Source organism: Mustelus asterias, chromosome 16, assembly GCF_964213995.1.
Source record: "Mustelus asterias chromosome 16, sMusAst1.hap1.1, whole genome shotgun sequence".
In the NCBI taxonomy this organism is placed as follows: Eukaryota; Metazoa; Chordata; class Chondrichthyes; order Carcharhiniformes; family Triakidae; genus Mustelus; species Mustelus asterias.
This window is the reverse complement of record NC_135816.1, coordinates 7,791,456-7,813,966: the sequence shown is the minus strand read 5'-3', so window position 1 is coordinate 7,813,966 and position 22,511 is coordinate 7,791,456. Positions and strand designations below refer to the sequence as shown.

At 43.2% G+C, this 22,511-nt stretch overlaps 1 protein-coding gene across 1 annotated transcript in view; it reads left to right on the top strand.

The window, feature by feature from the left end:
• The first annotated feature begins 1,336 nt into the window (after nt 1-1,336).
• Nucleotides 1,337-22,511, top strand: part of LOC144505587 (uncharacterized) — a 285,648-nt gene continuing 264,473 nt past the window's right edge. The window contains exons 1-2 of the mRNA XM_078231707.1: nt 1,337-3,793; nt 12,117-14,573. Coding sequence (XP_078087833.1) covers nt 1,337-3,793; nt 12,117-14,573 — 4,914 coding nt within the window. The remainder of the gene's footprint in view (nt 3,794-12,116; nt 14,574-22,511) is intronic.

Genomic DNA, 22,511 nt, shown 5'->3' with positions numbered 1-22,511 from the left:
GATGTTATTGCACTGGAGGGGGTGCAGAGGAAATTCACCAGGACGCTACCTGGGATGGAAATTTTAAGTTATGAAGAGAGGTTGCAGAGGCTTGCTCTGTTTTTGTTGGAGCAGAGAAGATTGATGGGCGACCTGATCGAGGTGTACAAGGTTATGGGAGACATGGACAGAGTGGATAAAGAGCAACTGTTTCCCTGAGTTGAAGGATCAGTCACAAGGGGACATAGGTTCAAGGTGAGGGGCAGGAAGTTTCGTTGGGATGTGTGAAAAAGTTTTTTTTTTATCCAGCGGGTGGTGAGGGTTGTAGAGGCCGGTTGCCTCACATCCTTTATGAAGTATCTGGATGAACACTTGGCGCATCATAAAATTCAGGACCATGGGCCAAGTGCTGGCAGATGGGAATGGGTGTAAGTTCAGGTGTTTCTGATGTGTTCGTGCGGATTCGAAGGGCCGAAGGTCCTCTTCTGCGCTGTATGATTCTATAATTCGATGACAGTATACAGTCCTACCGTTTTAGTTAAGGCAAAAATATTTCAATCAGTGGACGTTCATATTTCGATTTACAGCAGAGTGAAAAGGTGTTGCCAACATCAAGCTTAACTTGGAGCCAAGGTATTTGTTTCTAGTTTTCAGCATCATTTTTGGCATTATACTATTACCATCGGAGTGGGTGTGGTTTCCTTGTTCGTCCCCGGTGTTGCGAAATTTTAAACGATTACATGTAAACGTTTCTTATCGTTTCCGACACCAAGCCTACAATGGATAACCCAGACTCCCCGTCTACGAAACACCAATTCAGGTTTATTTCGGGCATTTCTGGGTATTTGGCCCCAATGATGAATATGTTATTTGTTCGTATGAGAGAATAGATTAACAGAGAAATGTAAACCATGCAAATTTTGAATTCATTTGGTGTATTACATTTTTGATTGTACAACCAAAAATGCACAATCAACGCAATGATCTTTCGAGACATCCTAGCTTTAAGGAATGCTCAAAAACCTGATTGGATGCCTGTGACCATTTTTCCATCCACCAATGAAAAGCTGCAAAGTGCCCAGTGATCGAGGCGGCCCCCTTCCCTTCCCAAGCACCATTGCGCAGTTGTCGCCACGGTTCATTGTGAAAGCTGGGGCCGCGGCTGCTTTTTAAGAGCTGTTGCGCTTTAAATCAGTGCTGATGATTCGCATCAATAAGGAGATCGACAAAGAAATAATGTCAAGATTTTAGACCGCACAAGTGTTTGGGTGAAATCTACTACTTCGATCAGGGATCATATATTTATTCGAATGAATTGTCCATGGCGCTGAGATCATTGGGATGCTTTGTGCTGGAAATGAGATATTATCAACGACACTGGCTGTTAAAATGGTCACTGTTGCACTGTGCATTCTGCTTGTGGGATCTGATTTCTTGTCAGATTCGCTATTCGATTCCGGAAGAGCTGCAACTGGGCGCCTTTGTTGGGAATATCGCAGATGATTTGGGTTTAAATGTGAAGGAGCTCGCGGCTCGCAGTTTTCGGATCGTTCCCGGGCCCAGGAAACAGTATTTCGACCTAAATTTGAACAATGGTATTTTATCTGTGAAGGAATATATAGATAGAGAACAGCTGTGTGGGTCGAGTGAAACGTGTCCTGTATCTTTGGAAACTGTGATCGAAAAGCCTTTCAGCCTCTACGATGTTGAAGTGGAAATTCTCGATGTAAATGATAACGCACCGATTTTTCCAAAAAAACAATTCCGCATTGAAATTTTCGAAGGGGCCTCACCGGGAACTCGCTACGCCCTTCAGCGTGCCAACGACCCAGACGTAGGAACCAACTCCCTCCAGTCGTATCAGCTGGATGCCAACCAGTACTTCACTTTAAATGTTGAGAGTCGAAATGGGAATGACGACATGCCTGTGTTAGTGCTAAAAATGTCACTTGACAGAGAAAAGATATCCAGTCACAGGTTAGTGTTGATCGCCAAAGACGGAGGGGTCCCGGAACGATCCGGAAGTGCCGAGATAATAATCAGTGTAAAAGATGCAAATGATAACACTCCTGTCTTCTCGCAGTCGGTTTACAACATCAGTCTTTCAGAAAGCGCACCCAAAGGAGCATTGGTAATAAAGATAAATGCCACTGATTTGGATGCCGGTCCAAATGGGGAGATTCTGTACTCTTTTAGTAACCATGCCTCCGGTAGAGTCCGTGAGTTGTTCAGTCTGGATTCTAAAACTGGTGAAATCAGAATCAGGGGCAATTTAAACTATGAGGAGAACAAGCGTTTCGAGCTTAATGTGCAAGCAATGGACAAGGGACCTTATGCAGTCCCTGCTTATTGTCATGTGCTGCTTCATATTGTGGATATCAATGATAACGCCCCAGAGGTGACTGTTTCTACGTTGTTCAGTCCAGTTACCGAAGATGCCGTGCCCGGGACAGTTGTAGCTCTAATCAGTGCAACAGACAAAGATTCAGGAGAAAATGGGCAGGTAAAATGTAAAACCGCAGAAAACGTTCCCTTTCAACTGGATTCATCATCCAAGAAGTACTTAACATTGCGTACAAAACAGGGACTTGATCGGGAAAATGTCTCCAGATATGAAGTCACAGTTCTGTGCAGTGATTCAGGATCTCCTCCTCTCACCTCACAGAAAGTGATCCTGGTGGAGGTTTCGGATATAAATGACAACACGCCACGCTTTTCGCGACCTTTATATACAGCCTATGTGATGGAGAACAATGTTATTGGAACGTCTATATTTTCAGTGACCGCTTTTGATCCAGATTTAAACCAGAACTCTCGACTAAACTATTCCATACAACCGACGCAAGTACAGGATCAGTCAGTATTTAGTTACGTCCATATGCAATCAGAAAAGGGAACTATAATTTCTCAAAGGTCGTTTGACTATGAAAGACTCAAAAGTTTTCAGTTTGAAGTTCAGGTTACGGACTCTGGAGTCCCGTCACTATCCAGCACCGTCACAGTAGAGTTGGTAATTCTTGACCAGAATGATAATGCTCCTGTTATCGTACATCCATTGCCCGAATATGGATCTACAGTAACAGAGATTGTATCTCGATTTGCAGAACCAGGCTATCTAGTTGCCAAGGTGTCGGCCACAGATGTCGACTCTGGTCAAAACGCACGCCTCACTTACGAGATTCGTCAGGCTACTGAACCGGGACTTTTTACCATGTCACCAGATACAGGTGAAATCTGGACCACCCGAGGCATTATGAGCAAAGATGCCACCAGGCAAAGGTTGGTTATTGCTGCAAAAGACAACGGTTCACCTCCGCTTTCAGCCACAATGACAATCATCTTATCACTGACAGAGGGTGATACGGAAATGCTTTCTGACGTGAGCATTCTGTCTGAGGATTCTGGTTCTGTTAGTGACATCAGTTTTTTCTTAGTTATATCGTTAGGGATAACCTCTTCAATTTTCCTCGTCGTTTTAATTATTCTCGCCCTTAAGCTTAAAAATAACAGGAACATATTTGGTGCACAAAATGGTTTTCGAAATACTTGCTGTTGCCTCAACGGACGAAATTCCATGAATGGAGTTCAAAAAGCTAGCAGAAATCTTGAAATAGTTCCGAACTATGTTGAAGTATTTGGGGGCGATCCACTTTCCCAAAGTTTTCGCTATGACTCGTGCTCATCTTCAGGCACAGCCAAGAGAGACGCCATATTTTCTAACAAGTATCGGTCATCCAGCTCCAAGAATAACGTCATGAGTGGAGATGAAGAAATGCTACGAAATGTCAACTGCAAAAATACCATAAATAGTGAGGTGAGCTGACCTTAATGCCTAAAACATTTGCATTTGTTTTTGGTGTCCAGACACGAATTCGCTATTCCCAATGACCATTTGCTTTAATGACTCTGATATCTTCTGAAGTATTGTCATTCCAGGTTCTGGCATGTCCTAGTTGATGGCAGAGGGATATCGGATATGGTTTATATCCCAAATCTAAATTTGTTTTTCTATTTCAGTTCAAAGTAATGACACTTGATCAAGGTTCCATCCAGTTCTAAACTGAGAATTCTGGGTGAAATGCTAAGGGTCATTGCACAAAAGTGAGACTTTGAAGAGAAAGGAATAGCTGAGTTAATTATCAGGCCAGAACCCTCCGGGATTCCATTATCGTAGGTTGCCATAGCAAAGAGACTGAAATAATCAAAATGTTTTGCAACTCTTAAAACTCTGCATGAGAATTACTTGAGGTGGTGATGCAGTTGCTCTGAATTTGGGAAGAGGAATGTGTAATGGATACATGCATGACATTTAGAAGAAAGAAAACATTCAGAGTACTAAAATAAGCATAGTATTGTGGATACGATTGTCAGAAAAAATGCGATGAACGTGGGGACCAGTGAAAACCGTTCAGCATCTTGAACCTGTACATTACTTCAATTAGAACATTTCAGTTGGATATCTTAACTTCAATTAGCTGCCTTGCTTCCATTGCCCTCAAGTCTTTTGTACTATAAAAATATACCAATTTTAGCATTGGCAATTTAAGTTTAGAATCCACATCAGCTTTTCAGTGATCCAGTCTTGATTCCTACTTTGTGTGAGCGACTGCACACTGGCATCACTTCAATTCTCTGGCTCTACTTTGTCAGGTTATGCCCTTTCTGCTTGATTCTCGTGCCAGAGAAATAACTTCTCTCTAAACTTTAAAAGCCACTAGCTGTCTTAAGCACTTCATTTAGACCATCCCTTAATATTTTCTTTACAAGTGAATAGTAAATTTATTGACACAGTCGGTATTGATAACTGCTTTAGACTCGGCATCATACTCGTGAATCTGCAGTGAGCCCACTCCAAAACCAACATATGCCTCCTGAAGTGTGGTGCCCTCAACTGAATGTAATTCTCCACACGGCGACTCACCTGAGCTCTATAAAGCTTTAACGCGCCATCCACTGTTAGTATATCAGGCCTTTTGAGATAGTGATCACATTTTCAAAGTGTTCACTGTTGTTTTTAAAGCAGTACGCTCGCTTTTAATGATGTCCGTACTGGACTTTTAAATCTCTGCTCATTCATATCCCCAAAATTAAATGAAAAATAATTGTGTTCATAAAATCATTTTGAGAACCACCAGACGCGATAAAGTACGTAAGCCAATGAAGAACCGTGCACTGTCGGACGCGCATCAACCAAATTACGCACAGCAAATCCCGACCAATAGTAGTGCAAGAATGACCAGATAATCTGCATATGTGATGTAAATTGAGGGATAAATATTGGTCAGGAGACCAGGCTTCCACTCAAGTAACCGAAGGTTGCTTTGGTTTAAAGTTTCATCCGAAAGACAGCACCTCTAACAGTACAGACCCTCTGAGTACTGCAATGGAGCGCCAGCCTTGATTTTTGTCCTTGAGCCCTGGAGACTACATGAAGTCGAAATCCAGTAATTGAAAGCGAAAATGCTACGAACTGAGGCAAGGTTGACCTGCTATTTTCCCATACTGAGCTCAATCGCAGCATCTTGCCCACGCTTTAAACTCGCAATGTTCCTTGAAGCCTATTGTTCCCGTTTGCGCTATTTATTGTGTTACAACACCTATTTCCGTAGAGGGGCTGCAGAGAGAGGAGAAAACGTGATAGACCATCACTGAAGGAAGGATCACGCATTCTAAAACTTGTTTTTGGATGAATGTTGTGTTGTCATCTGCATTCATTTCAATTTTGGCAAATTGTTTCAGTGACTTCCTGCAGCAGAAATTTGCGTCCTCGCGTCAACCAGTTGTATTTTGGAAAACTATGTATGAATTAATTGAGAAAGAAACAGAAAAATAGTGATTAAATGCATATTTACCACCAGAACAGTATAGGTGTGTAAGTATACTTAACGATTCATTTAGCTGTTGAGTGCAGTGTTGATTTTATGCTGCATGGTGGTATAAATTGCAATAAATGTGACTCCCAAGGTTTGGTATTCAATTCCAAATAATTTCAAGAAATTGTATTTAATTTGACCATGCTTCGTTGGTGTGCGCATTGGGAGAAGAGTGATATTAGCTTTAGAGTATTTAATCATTTTTCATTTTGTGCAATGCCAACCATTAATGAAACGCAGGTCGATCATAGCACAACTCTGGTATACAATTCTTGATCATTTCATTGAGTGAATTAACCTCATCTTCCAAGAATTGATTTATAGCTGTAGAAGGATGTTACACACAAACACAGTAGCCACGATGAGTGGCATAATCAAAGGAGTGTCACATTCGAGCCAGTATTGTGAAGTAAGACAACCATTGGTAATTGTGTACCATCTGCTCAAAGGCATTCAATATCAAACACTTACTGTAGGAGTAGATAAATGTATTCCCAACTATCAGAGATCTTCTAATCTCTTCACTTAAAACGCAATGTGATAGCTCACTGTAATCTTCTCCACAATATGGCTAGCATCAGCAGCTAGTGTTCCACCTGTTCCCTGCCACTACAAACAACAACGATGCCAAGAGGAATATCAATATTATGTCAGATGTAATCAACAGAAGACTAACTGATAATCTTGAAAACTAATTAGACATGCATTTTAATAATACTATAAGTGGGTTTGGTAATGATGACACTCAGAAAATTAACTATGAGACTATTTTAGGAGAATAGCACAGTTCAGAAATGAAATGCTCTGAACTATTTACATAAGATGCTTGCAGTTTTGATTTTAAAAATGAGCAAAATTGGATAAAGCGAGGCAGAGCAATCTGATCATGACATGCTTATATTTTATTATTTGTGGTTTATGTGATGTGCACATCACTGCCGAGACCAGCATTTATTGCCCACCCCAATTTACCCTTGAACTGAGTAGCTTGCTCTGCCACTTCTGAGGGCAGTTAAGAGTCAACAGCATTGTTGTGTGTATGCAACAAGGTGAAGGTCAGACCAGGTAAGGGCATCAGGTAACCAGATGGGTTTTTACGACAATCGACAATGGTTTCATAGTCATTATTAGACCTTTAATTTCAGATGTTTATTGAATTCAAATTGCACCATCGTGAGATTTGGGCTCACATCACGAGAGCATTATAATGCATTAATTCACTACTAGTCAGTGGCAATGCCGCTTTGCCAACGCCTCTCCTATCTAATTGTTTAAATCTGAGATTTTGTTGTTTTACTAAAATGAACATGAAATCTAGGCTCGAGTTTGCAATGACCCACTTTAGCTATTTCGCACGACGAGATATTGAATGGGCTGTGATGCTTGTTAGTCTGAATCCAATGCCTTGGAGGAATTGATAGAAGTAATCGCTTCACAGAAGAACAGGTTTTTGAACTGCTGAGGAAGTGATAGCAGCACATTTGGGAAATCATAATCTAAACAAACTGAATCAACATGGCTTCATGAAAGGGAAATGGTTCTGACTAATTTATTGGAGTGTTTTGAGGCAGTCTGGACCAGAGTGGCTACATGGTGAACAAGTTGTATTTGGACTTGCAAAAGACGTTCAACAAGGTACATTACAAGAAGTTAAGTTAATCATAAAATCTCTACAGTGCAGAAGGAGGCCATTCAGCCCATCAAGTCTGCAGCGACGACAATCCCATCCAAGCCTCATTCTCGTAAACCTACATATTTACTTTAGCTAATCCCCCGGACACTAATGTCAATTTAGCATCGCCAATCCACCCAACCTGCACATCTTTGGACAGTGGGAGGAAACCAGTGCACCCGGAGGAAACCCACGCAGACATGGGGAGAATATGCAGTCTTCACATTGTGACCCAAGGCCGGAATTGAACCCGTGTCCCTGGCGCTGTGAGGCAGCAGTGCTAACCACTGTACCACTGTACTGAACCCATCTTAAGATAAGAACCCATCGTGTTGGAGGTAGTATTTTGACATGCATAGAGATTTGGTTAATGGGAAGGAAGCAGCGAGTGCAGATAAGAGATTCTTTTTCAGGTTGCAACCTCTAATCAGTGGGGTTTCAGAGGGACCAGTGCTCGGATTGCAACTGTTTATAATATCTTTTATTTACTTGGAGGAAGGAAGCAAATGTCTGGCAGCCAAATTTTCAGATGACACAAAATAGATGGAAAGGCAAAATGCGACAGAGATACGAACAGTTTACATACAGATATCAATAGGTTAAGTAAGTTGGCAAATACTGGCAAACGGAGCATCACATGGAAAAATGTGAACTTCTTCAATTTGCAAGGAAAGCAAAATAACAGTGTATTATTTAAATGGAGAAATCTGCAGAAAACGACAACACGGAGATTTCGAGGTACTTGTGCACGAAACACGGAAAGAGCACAAAGGTGCAGGAAGGCGAGTGGAATGTTGACGCTTATTTCAAGAAGGTTGTAGTATAAGAGTAGGGAAGTCTTGCTGCATCTGTAAATCTGTCAAGGAGGTTGTAGTATAAGAGTAGGGAAGTCTTGCTGCACATTATCTCATTGGGGACAGTTCAAGAAACGTTCACCAGGATAATCCTCAGTATGGAGGGATTGTCTTTTGAAGAATGGTTAAATAGGTTGGGACACTATTCATTTGAATTCAGAAGAATGCGAGGTGATCACTTTAAAACATATAGGATTCATAAGGAGCTTAACAGTGCAAATGCCAGATGATGTTCCCCCTCATGGGAGAGTCAAGGACCAGAGGGCATAGTTTCAGAGTAAAAAGGCACGAATTTAAGACTGAGATGAGGAGGAATTTCTTCACTAAGAGAGTTGTGAGTTTTTGGAACTCCTTGCAACAGAAATCTGTGGGGACTGAGTCTAGTCTATTCGATAAGGTCTCCCATGCAAGGCTTCTAGAAAAAGTGAGAGGGCATGGGATCCAAGGGCCTGCTGCCCTGTGGATCCAGAGCTGGCTTGCCCAAAGGAGGCAGAGAGTGTGTATAGATGGGTCTTTTTCTAAATGGAGTTCGGTCACCAGTGGTGTGCCCCAGGGGTCTGTTCTGGAACCCTGGCTGTTTGTCATTTTCATAAATGACCTGGATGAGGAAGTGGAGGGATGGGTTGGTAAGTTTGCCGACGACACGAAGGTTGGTGGGGTTGTGGATAGTCTGGAGGGATGTCAGAAGTTACAGAGGGACATAGATAGGATGCAAGACTGGGTGGACAAGTGGCAGATGGACTTCAACCCAGATAAATGCGTAGTGGTCCATTTTGGCAGGTCAAATGGGATGAAGGAGTACAATATAAAAGGAAAGACTCTTCATACTGCAGAGGATCAGAAGGACCTTGGGGTCCGGGTCCATAGGACTCTAAAATCGGCCCCGCAGGTGGAGGAGGTGGTTAAGAAGGCGTATGGTGTGCTGGCCTTTATCAATCGAGGGATTGAGTTTAGTAGTCCGGGGATAATGATGCAGCTATATAAGACCCTCGTCAGACCCCACTTGGAGTACTGTGTTCAGTTCTGGTCGCCTCATTACAGGAAGGATGTGGAAAAGATTGAAAGGGTGCAGAGGAGATTTACAAGGATGTTACCTGGATTGAGTGGCATGCCTTATGAGGATAGGCTGAGGGAGCTCGTCTTTTCTCCCTGGAGAGACGTAGGATGAGAGGAGACCTAATAGAGGTATATAAGATGTTGAGAGGCATAAATAGGGTGGACTTTCAGAGGCTTTTTCCCAGGGTGGAAATGGCTGCTACGAGAGGACACAGGTTTAAGGTGCTGGGGGGTAGGTACAGAGGAAATGTTTGGGGAGAAGTTTTTCACACAGAGGGTGGTGGGCGAGTGGAATCGGCTGCCGTCAGTGGTGGTGGAGGCAAACTCAATAGGGTCTTTTAAGAGACTCCTGGATGAGTGAATGGGACTTAATAGGATGGAGGGTGGGAGGTAGGCCTAAAAGGTAGGGATATGTTCGGCACAACTTGTGGGGCCGAGGGGCCTGTTTTGTGCTGTAGTTTTTCTATGTTTCTATGTTTCTTAACGCTGGGATAGATATATCTTTGATCGGTAAGAGAATCAGGGCTTATGGGAAAAGGGCAGGAAAGTGGATGCAAGGAATGCCAGCCCTGATCCTATTAATTGGCAGAGTAGGCTCAAGTGGCCGAATGGCCTACTCCTGTTCCTATATCTTATCGTCTTACGGTCTTATTAGAACGAAATTTTAAGGGGAAAGTCCTGACATAAACTTTATTGCCAGAAGTTTCAGAATGCTAGTATGGGGAAAATATCGAGCTGAAGTCCACTGGTGCTTTGCGACTTCAGTAACTGTTTTAACAATGCCAGGTTAAAGTCCAACAGGTTTATTTGGTAGCAAATACCATTAGCTTTCGGAGCGCTGCTCCTTCGTCAGATGGAGTGGAAATGTGCTCTCAAACAGGGCACAGACACAAAATCAAGTTACAGAATACTGATTAGAATGCGAATCCCTACAGCCAACCAGGTCTTAAAGATACAGACAATGTGGGTGGAGGGAGCATTAAACACAGGTTAACACAGCTTTGCGACTTGCCAAACCAACACTATCTGTCTGGCTCCCATCCCTATATTACTGGCACATCGCAGCATGAATCAGCGACTCTGAGCAAACAGTACAAAAACCAGATCCTTCCACTCAGTAAGATTTCGACACCTCAAATCGAGGCCAAAGATTCTATTGGTGATGAAATTGTCCAAACATCAGAACTCACACCTGAATATAAGTGGGGAATGATGTGGCGTCAAGGGGCATCAGGAAATTATCGTGATCAGATTGTCTTCAAATGCTGCGTGAAAACATCGTTTAACTCCGCATTGTATGAGTATTTCATACGCACGGTCAAACTGCTGTCTTTCATTCGAAGAAGTAAAGCATGCTCTGTCGTTGTAATACCGCATCTGCTGTGGTGGGACTCGAACCCGGGTTCCCAGAACATTAGCTGACTTTCTGAATTAATGGTCTAGCGATAATACCAATAAGCCATCACCTCCTAGAGTATTGCCTGCCTTGGAGGTTGATCAAATATGGATTGTTTTTTTTTGGAGCCTTGGAGGATAAGGGGGTGGGGTGGTTGTACTTGGCCTGATAGAGGTTTACAAGATTATGACAGGCTTGGATAGAGTGGATAGTCAGAGTCTTTTTCCCAGGGTCGAAAAGTCAACTACTCGGGGACTTAGGTTGAAAGCGAGCGCGGGAAAGTTTAAAAGAGATGAAAGGGGCAACTTTTTCACACAGAAGCTGGTGAATGCCTGGAACGCGCAGCCGGAGGAGGCGGTGGAAGCAGATTCTAAAACGACGTTTAAGTGGCATCTGGATAGATACATGAATAGGCAGGGAACAGAGGGATATGGACCACGTAGAGGCAAGAAAATTTCCGACTGTAGAGGCATTTGTGTCGGCACACACTTGGTGGGCCGAAGGGCCTTTTCCTGTGTTGTACTGTTCTTTGTTCTTTGTTCTTTGTTCCTTCTTCATAAACATCATTGCTGACTAGTCCGTCCTCGCTGCATTATTGCTCAGTGGTAAAAGGAAGTCATTATCTCAAATCGGGCGTGTAAAATACTGATGTCAGTTCCAACATGTCGGCATTAAAATTGCGTTTACTACAAATTGGAGTAGAGTTGCCAATAACGAAATTTAATAGGATTTGATGAATTATAATTTAGATTTCAACAGCACCTCCAAAGTTTCGTAATTAACGGGTTTCTGCTCATCTCAACGCAATTATGTAAAACTGTGAGCTGATATGAAATGATTTATTAGTTGACAAATGCCATTCTGGCATTTGAGAAAAAAGAGTGCCTCGTTGCAATTTTGATTGAACAACCATAAATGCGAAATCGGCATAATCAGTTCTCTCGTCATTCCAGCTTTAAGAACTGCTCGCGAGCCTTATTGGTTGGATGTGATTCTGTCACATCCGCCAATCAGATGTTGCAATGTGTCTGGAGATCCTGGCTGGCCCCCTTCCCATCCCATTCACCACTGCGCTCGTCCAGGCACAGATGAACAGCGGACCCGGCAGCTTGGTTAGCGGCTGGAACACAAACAAGGGGCGATTTTTCACAGAAATAAGATGGTCCGTGAGCGGTAATACCCATAATTTTAAATCTGCTGATATTTTGATATAATCCTTCACTGGAAAATAGACTTTAAAAATATTTCGGCGTGACCAAGCATTCGGGCTGAGGCAACTGGGATGATTTGTGCTGGAAATGATATATTATAAACGATTTTGGCAATTCAGATGGTCGCTGTTATACTGTATGTGGGTTTTCGATCAAATATCTGGGGAGGTTCGCTATTCAATACTTGAAGAGCTACAACTGGGGGCCTTTGTTGGGAATATCGCAGAGGATTTGGGTTTAGACCTGAAGGAGCTCAAAGCTCGCAGCTTTCGGATTGTGCCTGGTCACAAAAAACAATATTTCGAAGTAAATATGAACAATGGTAATTTATTTGTGAAGGAAAAGATTGACAGAGAAAATCTCTGCGGACCGACTGCGGCGTGCCTGTTATCTTTACAAACAGTGATAGAAAACCCTTTCACTCTGCACGATGTTGAAGTGGAGATTCTGGATGTAAACGACAATGCTCCGACATTTCCTAAAAATCAATTCCGCCTTGAAATCTCCGAGGCGGCCGCACCAGGAACCCGGTATCCACTTGATTCTGCGCACGATCCAGACGTAGGAACCAACTCCCTGCAGTCATACCGGCTACTAACAGACGAGAATTTTGTCTTGAATGTTGAGAGTCGAAATGCGAATGAAGATATGCCAGTATTAGTTTTGAAAAGGTCACTGGATAGAGAAAAAGTAGCACATCACAGGTTACGCTTGATTGCCAAAGACGCAGGAATCCCTCCGCGGTCAGGAACGGCTGAGATAATAATCAGTGTACAAGATGCGAACGACAACACGCCGGTGTTCGCCAAACCAGTTTGCAACGTCAGCCTTTCCGAAAATATAACCAGAGGGACATTGGTGATCAAACTAAATGCCACTGACTTGGACGATGGTTTGAACGGTGAGATTATTTATTCTTTCACGAGTCACACAGCGGTTAGAGTGCGGGAGTTGTTCAGTCTGGATTCTAAAACTGGAGAAATCAGAATCAGGGGCAATTTAAACTATGAGGAGAACAAGCTTTTTGAGATTAATGTGCAAGCAACGGACAAGGGACCTTATGCAGTCCCTGCTTATTGCCTTGTGCTGGTTCATGTTGTGGATATCAATGATAACGTCCCAGAGGTGACTGTTTCTACGTTGTTCAGTCCAGTTAACGAAGACTCAGTGTCCGGGACAGTTGTGGCTCTAATCAGTGCAACAGACAAAGATTCAGGAGAAAATGGGCAGGTGGAATGTAAAGTCGCAGAAAACGTTCCCTTTCAACTGGATTCATCATCTAAGAAATACTTAACATTGCGTACAAAACAGGGACTTGATCGTGAAAATGTCTCCAGGTATGAAGTCACAGTTATGTGCAGTGATTCAGGATCCCCACCTCTCACCTCACAGAAAGTCATCCTGGTGGAGGTTTCGGATGTAAATGACAATGCGCCACGCTTTTCGCGACCTTTATATACAGCTTATGTGATGGAGAACAACGTTATTGGAACGTCTATATTTTCAGTGACAGCTTTTGATCCAGATTTAAAACAGAACTCTCGACTAAACTATTCCATTCAATCAACACAGGTACAGGACGAGTCAGTATTTAGTTACGTCCACATCCAATCAGAAAAGGGAACTATAATTTCTCAAAGGTCTTTTGACTACGAAAGAATCAAAAGTTTTCAGTTTGAAGTTCAGGTTACGGACTCTGGAGTCCCGTCACTATCCAGCACCGTCACAGTAGAGTTGGTAATCCTTGATCAGAATGATAATGCTCCTGTCATCGTACATCCATTGCCAGAATATGGATCTACAGTAACAGAGATTGTATCTCGTTTTGCAGAACCAGGCTATCTAGTTGCCAAGGTGTCGGCCACAGATGCCGACTCTGGTCAGAACGCACGCCTCACTTACGAGATTCGTCAGGCTACTGACCAGGGACTTTTTACCATTTCACCAGATACAGGTGAAATCTGGACCATCCGAGGCATTATGAGCAAAGATGCCACGAGGCAAAGGTTGGTTATTGCTGCAAAAGACAACGGTTCACCTCCGCTTTCAGCCACAATGACAATCATCTTATCACTGACAGAGGGTGATACGGAAATGCTTTCTGATGTGACCAGTTTGTTTGAAGATCCAGGTTCCTTTAATCATGTCAGCCTTTACTTGGTTATATCTTTAGGGATAACATCATCTGTTTTCCTCATCATTTTAATTATCCTCGCCATTAAGGTTCATAAAAACAGGAATCGTTTTGGAGTCCATATCGGTTACCTGGACACGTGTTGCTGTTTCGAAGACCTGAATGGAATTCAAAAAGCCAGCAGAAATCTTGAACTTGGTCCGAACTACGTCGAAGTTTTTGGGGGCGATCCACTTTCTCAAAGCTTCCGCTATGACACTTGTTCGACCTCAGGTACAGTTAAGAAGGATACAAAGTTCCTTGACATGTACGGGTCATCTGTATGCAAAACAAACGTACCGAATGGGAATGACGAACCTTTCCGGAATGTAAACATCCGGAACTCCAGAAATAATGAGGTGAGGCACTTCTGATAACAAAAATATTTTGAATTTCTTTTTTTCAGGCACCCGTTGAAATACTGGAAAACCAATCGCCCGACTTTAAGCAGATGCTGCAGAGAAATGGTAGATGTATCAATTATCATGCATCTGAACCTATTTTGCTATTTCTACCTTTAATAATTATGTCTCGTCAAGGCACTATTTCAATTGAGAAGTCTAGCAGAAGTGTCAAGGGTCATGATGTAATTTAGCAGCAAAGTGGAAATCATGAAGTTGAGAGAAGTCAAAAATTGGCGTAAAGGGCACCACAATTGGGTTATCGCAGATTTCAGCAGCAAAGGGGCTGAAAGAATGTTTCACTCTTTGAGGTTCTGCATGACCAAAATGAAGCAATTGGTCTGAATTCAGAAAGAAGAACGTGTCGCAGTTTTATACCTGAACTTGAGAAGAAGCAGGGAAGTAGATGAATATTGTGTTCCAGTACTATGGAGAACGTTGACAGAAACGTTACGATGAGCATATTAACAAGAGGTGGCCATTCAGCACCTCAAACGCATACCGCCTTTCAACTAGATCATGGCGGGTCTACATCTTAATTCTATCTCACTCGCCTTGGTTCCATATTCCTTAAGATTCACAGAGCATAGGTATTTCGAATTTATTGTGATACGTTCAATTGGCCCCAGCTGCCAATGTCAGCTTCGGACACAGAAGTTCAAATCTGTATGCCCCTTAAACAGCGGGATCATTCCAAAACAATCGAGCTCTAATTCTCAGTTTGGGCCCTGTTGTTCTGGAATTCCTCACCCGTGGAGATAGTTGTCGCTGATCATCCCTTAATCATCCTTAAAGTTTTAATTAGTTCATTCCTTCATTTGCTTCATGCAATTGAATAAAAGTCTAGATTATAAAACCTGTTCTTACAAGCTAAAATAATTTTCATTGTGATGTATCTATGCTGCATCTTTTATTCATTCATCGAATATGAACGTCTCTGGCAAGGGCGACATATTGCTACCCATCCTTAATTGTCCTTGAGAAGTTGGTGGTGACTTGCTTTCTTGAAATACGGCAGCCCATGTGCTGTAGGTACGTGCGCAATGTTGTTAGAGTGTGAGATGAGACTCCAGCTGCTGGTGTTCGTTTACACCATCTACACTTGTACTTGTGGATGACAGTGATCGTTTGCTTGAAGCATGTGTCGAATGGCATTTGGAGATTGGCTGCAATGCATCTGGTAGATGGTGTACATTGCTGCTTCTGTACACCGCTGTCGTGGGAGGGAATCTATATGTTGATGGATAGAATCATAGCTGCTTTGACCTGGATGGTGCCGAGCTTGCTGAGTGTTAATGAAGCTGCAGCCAACCAGGCAATTGCAAAGCGTTGCACCACACTCCTGCCTTGTGTCCAGGACAGGCTTGTGGGGTGTTTGGGGAATCATGAGGTGAGTCATTCTCCAAGGAATTCTGAGCCTTTGATTTGCTTTTTTAACTGCGTATTTATGTGGCTGGCTCAGTTAACTGTCTGGTGAATGTTAACCCCCAGGATGTTGATGGTGGTGAGCTCAGCGGTGGTAATGTCGTTGAATGTCAAGGGCAAATAGTTAGATTATCTGTTGCTGATTATAGTTATTGTCTGGAGCAATTGCTTGGAAAAATTGCTATTTGCCACCAATCAGTTCAATTATAAATGCTGAGGACGTCTTTCTGCCTGCGAACGTGGTCTACCTCAGTATCTAATTTGGCAATGCTACAGAACTCTGTGCCATCATCAGCAAGCGTGTTACCCCCTGGCCTTATGGCAGAGCCAAAGTGAAAAATAAAGCAGCTGAAGATGGTACGGTGCCTCACAGTTGACACAATTTTAAGATTGGGTTTAACGAGGGCTCTCTACCACTGAAACATAACTGCCTCCCCTTCGTCTTTCAGCCATGTTTAGATAAATGCCAACACCCCCAACATGATATATGTATATTTTCATATTTCTGTGGTCCTGTATCTATTCTGTGTATGTGTGTTAATCATCGGAGAGGTTATTTGACGTCAAATTCTCTATGGAGTCTCAGGACGAAAGAGTACAGGTGCTACCTCTCTGCATTTGTAATGAGGCCTTATGGTGGGTTAATTTTGCAGGTAAACAGAATAGATTTGAAATTTCAATTTGGAGTTAAGTGTTGAAATTGATGTGTGGCTATCACATTTCAACGGACGTCGACAGCGCCAAAGACCATTTGCATCCTAATGAAGATTAGTCAGTAAACAGAAGCAGCCATTTTAAACTGGATTGATGTGAAATAGAATCAAAAGCAGAACATGTGGGGAGCTTAAGTTTAAAGGGATTTGTGAAGACAATGAGAAGCGACTATTAAAAGTGGCAATACGAATGAGAACAGTTTTTTTTAGCTGGGGGGAGGTATTGTGAGGGACTTCCCATTGATGTATCCTCTGTTTTGGCTGTGAAAAAGTGCTAACTGAAGAAAATAACTGAAACTTAGGCCTGGCGAATTTTTATCCTGGAAAGCAATTTATTGTGCGCAACTGTCTTTGAAAAACCTCATCAGTGTGTTCGTGTAAACGTCATCATTGGAGTTCACAGGGTTTTCGTTGCTCAGTAGCTATCCCTCCTCAGTCCGACAATACGAAAGAAACAGATTGCAATCGACTGAGACAGATGTTGATATGAGACCTGGCTTGTTTAACATTAACATCAGCTCCAGTCAGAACACACCATTATTATTTAAATCATTTTAGTACTCTCCACAAACCTTTCATGATTTCTGTATTTCCAGACCAAAATCGAGCTATTCATCTATATTTCCTCGTTTCTTGTCATTTCGAACAGCTATCATTTAGAACATTTGTGGGTTACCATTAATCAAAAGTTTAACTGGACTGGCCATATAAATACCATGGCTACTACAAAAGGTTAGGGGCTCGAATGCAACAAGTTGTTGGAGAAGATTCTTAGAGATAGGATGTATGCGCATTTAGAAAGGAATAAACTCATTAACGATAGTCAGCATGATTTTGTGAGAGGGAGGTCATACCTCATTAACCTGGTGGAGTTTTTTGAATAAGTGACGAGAATGGTTGACGAGGGAAGGGCCGTGGATGTCGTCTATATGGACTTTAGTAAAGCGTTTGACAAAGTCCCTCATGGTAGGCTGGTGAAAAAGGTTGGATCTCATGGGATAAAGGGGGAGGTGGCTAGATGGGTGGAGAACTGCTTTGGTTACAGAAGACAGAAGGTGGTAGTGGAAGGGTCTTTTTCCGGCTGGAGGCCTGTGACTAGTGGTGTTCCACAGGGCTCTGTATTGGGACCTCTGCTGTTTGTGATTTATATAAACGATCTGGAAGAAGGTGTAACTGGGGTGATCAGGAAGTTTGCGGACGACACAAAATTGGCAGGACTTGCAGATAGTGAGGAGCATTGTCAGAGGCTACAGAAGGATATAGATAGGCTGGAAATTTGGGCAAAGAAATAGCAGATGGAGTTCAATCCTGATGAATGCGAAGTGATGCATTTTGGTAGAAATAATGTAGGGAGGAGCTATACGATAAATGGCAGAACCTTAAAGGGTGTAGATACGCAGAGGGACCTGGGTGTGCAAGTCCACAGATCCTTGAAGGTGACGTCACAGGTGGAGAAGGTGGTGAAGAAGGCATATGACATGCTTGCCTTTATAGGACGGGGCATAGAGTATAAAAGTTGGGGTCTGATGTTGCAGATGTATAGAACGTTGGTTCGGCCGCATTTGGAATACTGCGTCCAATTCTGGTCGCCAAACTACCAGAAAGACGTGGAGGCTTTGGAGAGAGTACAGAGGAGGTTTACCAGGATGTTGCCTGGTATGGAGGGGCTTAGTTATGAGGAGAGATTTGGTAAACTGGGGTTGTTCTCCCTGGAAAGACGGAGGATGAGGGGAGACTTAATAGAGGTGTATAAAATTATGAAAGGCATAGATAGGGTGAACGTTGGGAAGCTTTTCCCCAGGTCGGTGTTGACGTTCACGAGGGGTCATAGGTTCAAGGTGAATGGGGGGAGGTTTAACACAGATATCAGAAGGACATATTTTACACAGAGGGTGGTGGGGGCCTGGAATGCGCTGCCAGGCAAGGTGGTGGAGGCGGACACACTGGGAACGTGTAAGACTTATCTAGATAACCATATGAACGGAGTGGGAATGGAGGGATACAAAAGAATGGGCTAGTTTGGGCCAGGGAGCGGCACGGGCTTGGAGGGCCGAAGGGCCTGTTCCTGTGCTGTATTGTTCTTTGTTCTTTGTTCTTTGTAACGCGTATCTCATGATTTCCCAAAGGCTTTCCACAATCTACAAGGCACAAGGCAGAAGCATAATGCCACACTCTCCCTACCCTTGATTAGTACAGATTGAAAAACAATAAGGAAGTTTGACATGACCCAGGACAAAGCACCCCATCTCCAAACATGCATTCACTTCACCATTGACGCACAATGGCAGCAGTGCATACCATCTACAAGACGCACTGAGTAACTCACCAAGACGTCTTACACAGCATCCTCCAAACACAAAGAAGTAGAAGGATAGTGTATACGTGGGAACACCACCATGTGGGATTTCACTTTCAAGTCTTTCGGCATCCAGACTGGAGTTATATTGCCTTTCCTTCACTCTCGCTGGGAAGAAGACCTGAAACAATGAAGCACAGTGGTCCATCAAGCTTACTTCCAAAATGCATCACCTAGCACTTGCCCATATTAAATTGCATCTGCTCAATTAAGCTAATCACTCAAACCGCCAATAACCATGTGAAACGTCTCACTCTAAATTTATTTTGCTATCTAACGTACAACCGTAGAGAGGGTATAAACAAGGGAGGAAGGTTTGTGGCCAATATTAAGAGAACTATCGTTATCAGATACAGTTCTTGGGCCTAAACATTGCTTTCCTTCGAAGAATCTGTTTGCCCTTATACATTAGTATGTGTCAACATATTTTAGCTTTCCTGCGTTTTCTGAAAATTGATATATTTGCAAGTCACCATGGTGAGTGACTTGGAGGGAATGTTCAGGTGGCGATGTTTCCAAGCGCCAGCTATCTTTGTCCTAGTAGATGGTGATGGCGTTGGGTTGAAAGATTTTGTTGAACGCGGGTTGGCAGATTCCTTCAATTCATCTTGCAGATGTACACACGGCGGCCATTGGGCATCCATGGTAGAGGGGATGAATGGTTGGCGGTGAGGTTTCAATCAAGCAGACAGCAATGATCTGGATAGTGTCAAACTTCTGGACTGTTGTTGGAGCTGCATTCATAAAGGCAAGAGTGGAGTATTCTAATACACTCCTGACTTGTGCCTGGTGGACTGTGGACAGACTTTGGGAAGTCAGGAGGTGAGTTATTTGCTGCCGGATGACTAGCCTCTGACGTATACTTGTAGCCATAGTATTTATAAGGCGAGTCCAGATCAGTTTCCTGTTAATGGCAACGCCTAGGATGTTGACCGTGGGGGATTCAGCGATGGTAATGCCAATGAATGACAAGGGGTGATGATCTGACACTCTCCTGGATATGCACATTGCCTGGAATTTGTGTTTTACTTGCCACTTGTTAACCCAAGTCTAGATATTGAACAGGCCTTCTTGCATTTGGACATGGACTACTTCAAAATTGGGGAGTTTCGAATGATGCTGAACATTGTGCAGTCATCAGCAAACATCCCTACTCCTGACCTTATGATGGAATGAATGTCATTGATGAAGCATCTGAAGATGGTTGGGCCTGGAACATTACACTGAGGAACTCCTGCAGTGATGTCCAGATGCTGAGGTAATTGGCCTCCAAAAAACAATGGACAGTTTTCATTTGCTATGGCTCCTTAATGAAATCATAGAAATCATAGAAACCCTACAGTACAGAAAGAGGCCATTCGGCCCATCGAGTCTGCACCGACCACAATCCCACCCAGGCCCTACCCCCATATCCCTACATATTTACCCACGAATCCTTCTAACCTACGCATCTCAGGACACGAAGGGCAATTATTTTTTAGCATGGCCAATCAACCGAACCCGCACATCTTTGGACTGTGGGAGGAAACCAGAGCACCCGGAGGAAATCCACGCAGACACGAGGATAATGTGCAAACTCCACACAGACAGTGACCCAAGCTGGGAATCTCACACTTTGCTTCAGGCTGCCACTATGTCAAGGGCAGTCAAAATCATTTCACCTCTGGAACTCAGTGCTTCTGTCGATGTTTCAAGCAAAGCTAAAATGAGGTCAGAAGCTTTGTGGCCCTTGTGGAACTGGAACTAACAATCGTTAAGCAGGTTGTTGGCAAGAAATATGACTTGATAGCGCTGTTGATTATCCCTTCCATTAGGTTATTGATGATCGCGTATGGATTGATGGGGCGGGGATTGGCTGGGTTGGATTTCTCCTCCTTTCTGTGTACAAGACATGTCTGGAAAACGTTCCACATTGTTAGTTGAATGCCAGTATTGTAGCTGTTTAGGAACAGCTTGGCTGGAGGTGCAGCACGTTTTGGACGCCAGTACTATTGCCAGAATATTGCCAAATTCAGAGCCTTTGCAGTTTCCAGTGACTTCAGCCATTTCTCAACATCACATGGAGAGAATTGAACTGACGAAACACAGGCATCTGTGATGCTGATGACCCCATGAGGAGACGGAGACGGATCACACATTCGGCACCTTAGCCTGAAGATTGTTGCAAATGTTTGAGCGTCTCCCTTGTGGAAGTAATGAAGGAACTATTATGTTATTTTAAACTCATCGCTAAATCTTCGTTCTGACAGCATAGTGATGTTCGGTTTAGAGAATGTTTACAGTTTAAGTAATGCCCGTTGTGAAACAATCATGGGGCACACATAGCACAGCTTAACTACCGAGTGAAGTTCATAATTTATGTTTGCGTAGATTTGCCCAAGTAATTCAACCTCACATTCAAAGTACCTGTGTGGTATTTAATGTTAATACAGTAGCTTTGGTCCCTCTGGTGTAAGGTCGTCAAATAAGTACCAGAACGGAGGCAGCTCTGTGCAGTGGAATTGCGCCAATTTACAACTATGTTATTTGTAATTTATTCAAGGAATGTGGCTTCGCTGGCACGGCGAGCATTCATTGCCCTTTCTTAAATGTCCTTTCGAAGGTGGTGCTGAGCTTCCTTCTTGAACCACTGTACACCATGAGGTCTGGTACACCCAACGTGCCGTTACGTTCGGAGTTCCAGGATTTTAACCTAGCGACAGCGCAAGAACGGCGATATATATGCAAGTCAGGGTGGTAAGTGGCTTAGAGGGGACCTTCGTGTTGTTGGTGGCGAGAGTGAATGTTTATGGAAGGGATGGCAGTCGAGCTTAATTCACATAAAATGGGGCGACATGGCAGCGAGCACTGCTGCTTCACAGCGCCAGGAACCTGGGTTCGATTCGGACCTCGGGAGGCTCCGTGGGGTTTGCACATTCTCCCCTTGATTGCGTGGGTTTCCCTCGGGGGCTCCGATTTCATCCCACAGTCTAAAGGTGCATTGGCCATGCTAATTTGCCCTTTAATTATCCAAAGATGATCAATGAGCAAGGTTATGGGGATAGGGCGGGGGTGGGCCGAGGGAGAGTGTTCTTTCTGAGTGTCGGACTTGATGGATAGAATGGACCCCTTCAGTACTGCAGGGATTCTATGAATTCCATGGAAACCTCTGAGGCACAGGGAAAATCCATTAACCTCTATATCTATATCCTAAAGCACAACAGGTTAATTCGCTGTGCCATCTATTCTCTAATAATTTACTTAAATAGTTTTCTTAAAGAATACGGCAATGCGGTAAGAGACAACCTCAGAACAATATGCCTATGTTTTTGGTTACCAGACAACAAAGCAGGAAAAGGGATGACAAGGCCGGCCAGTTGTAATTCAGTTGGTTAAATTTGGAAGTTTACTTTAATAAAGGCA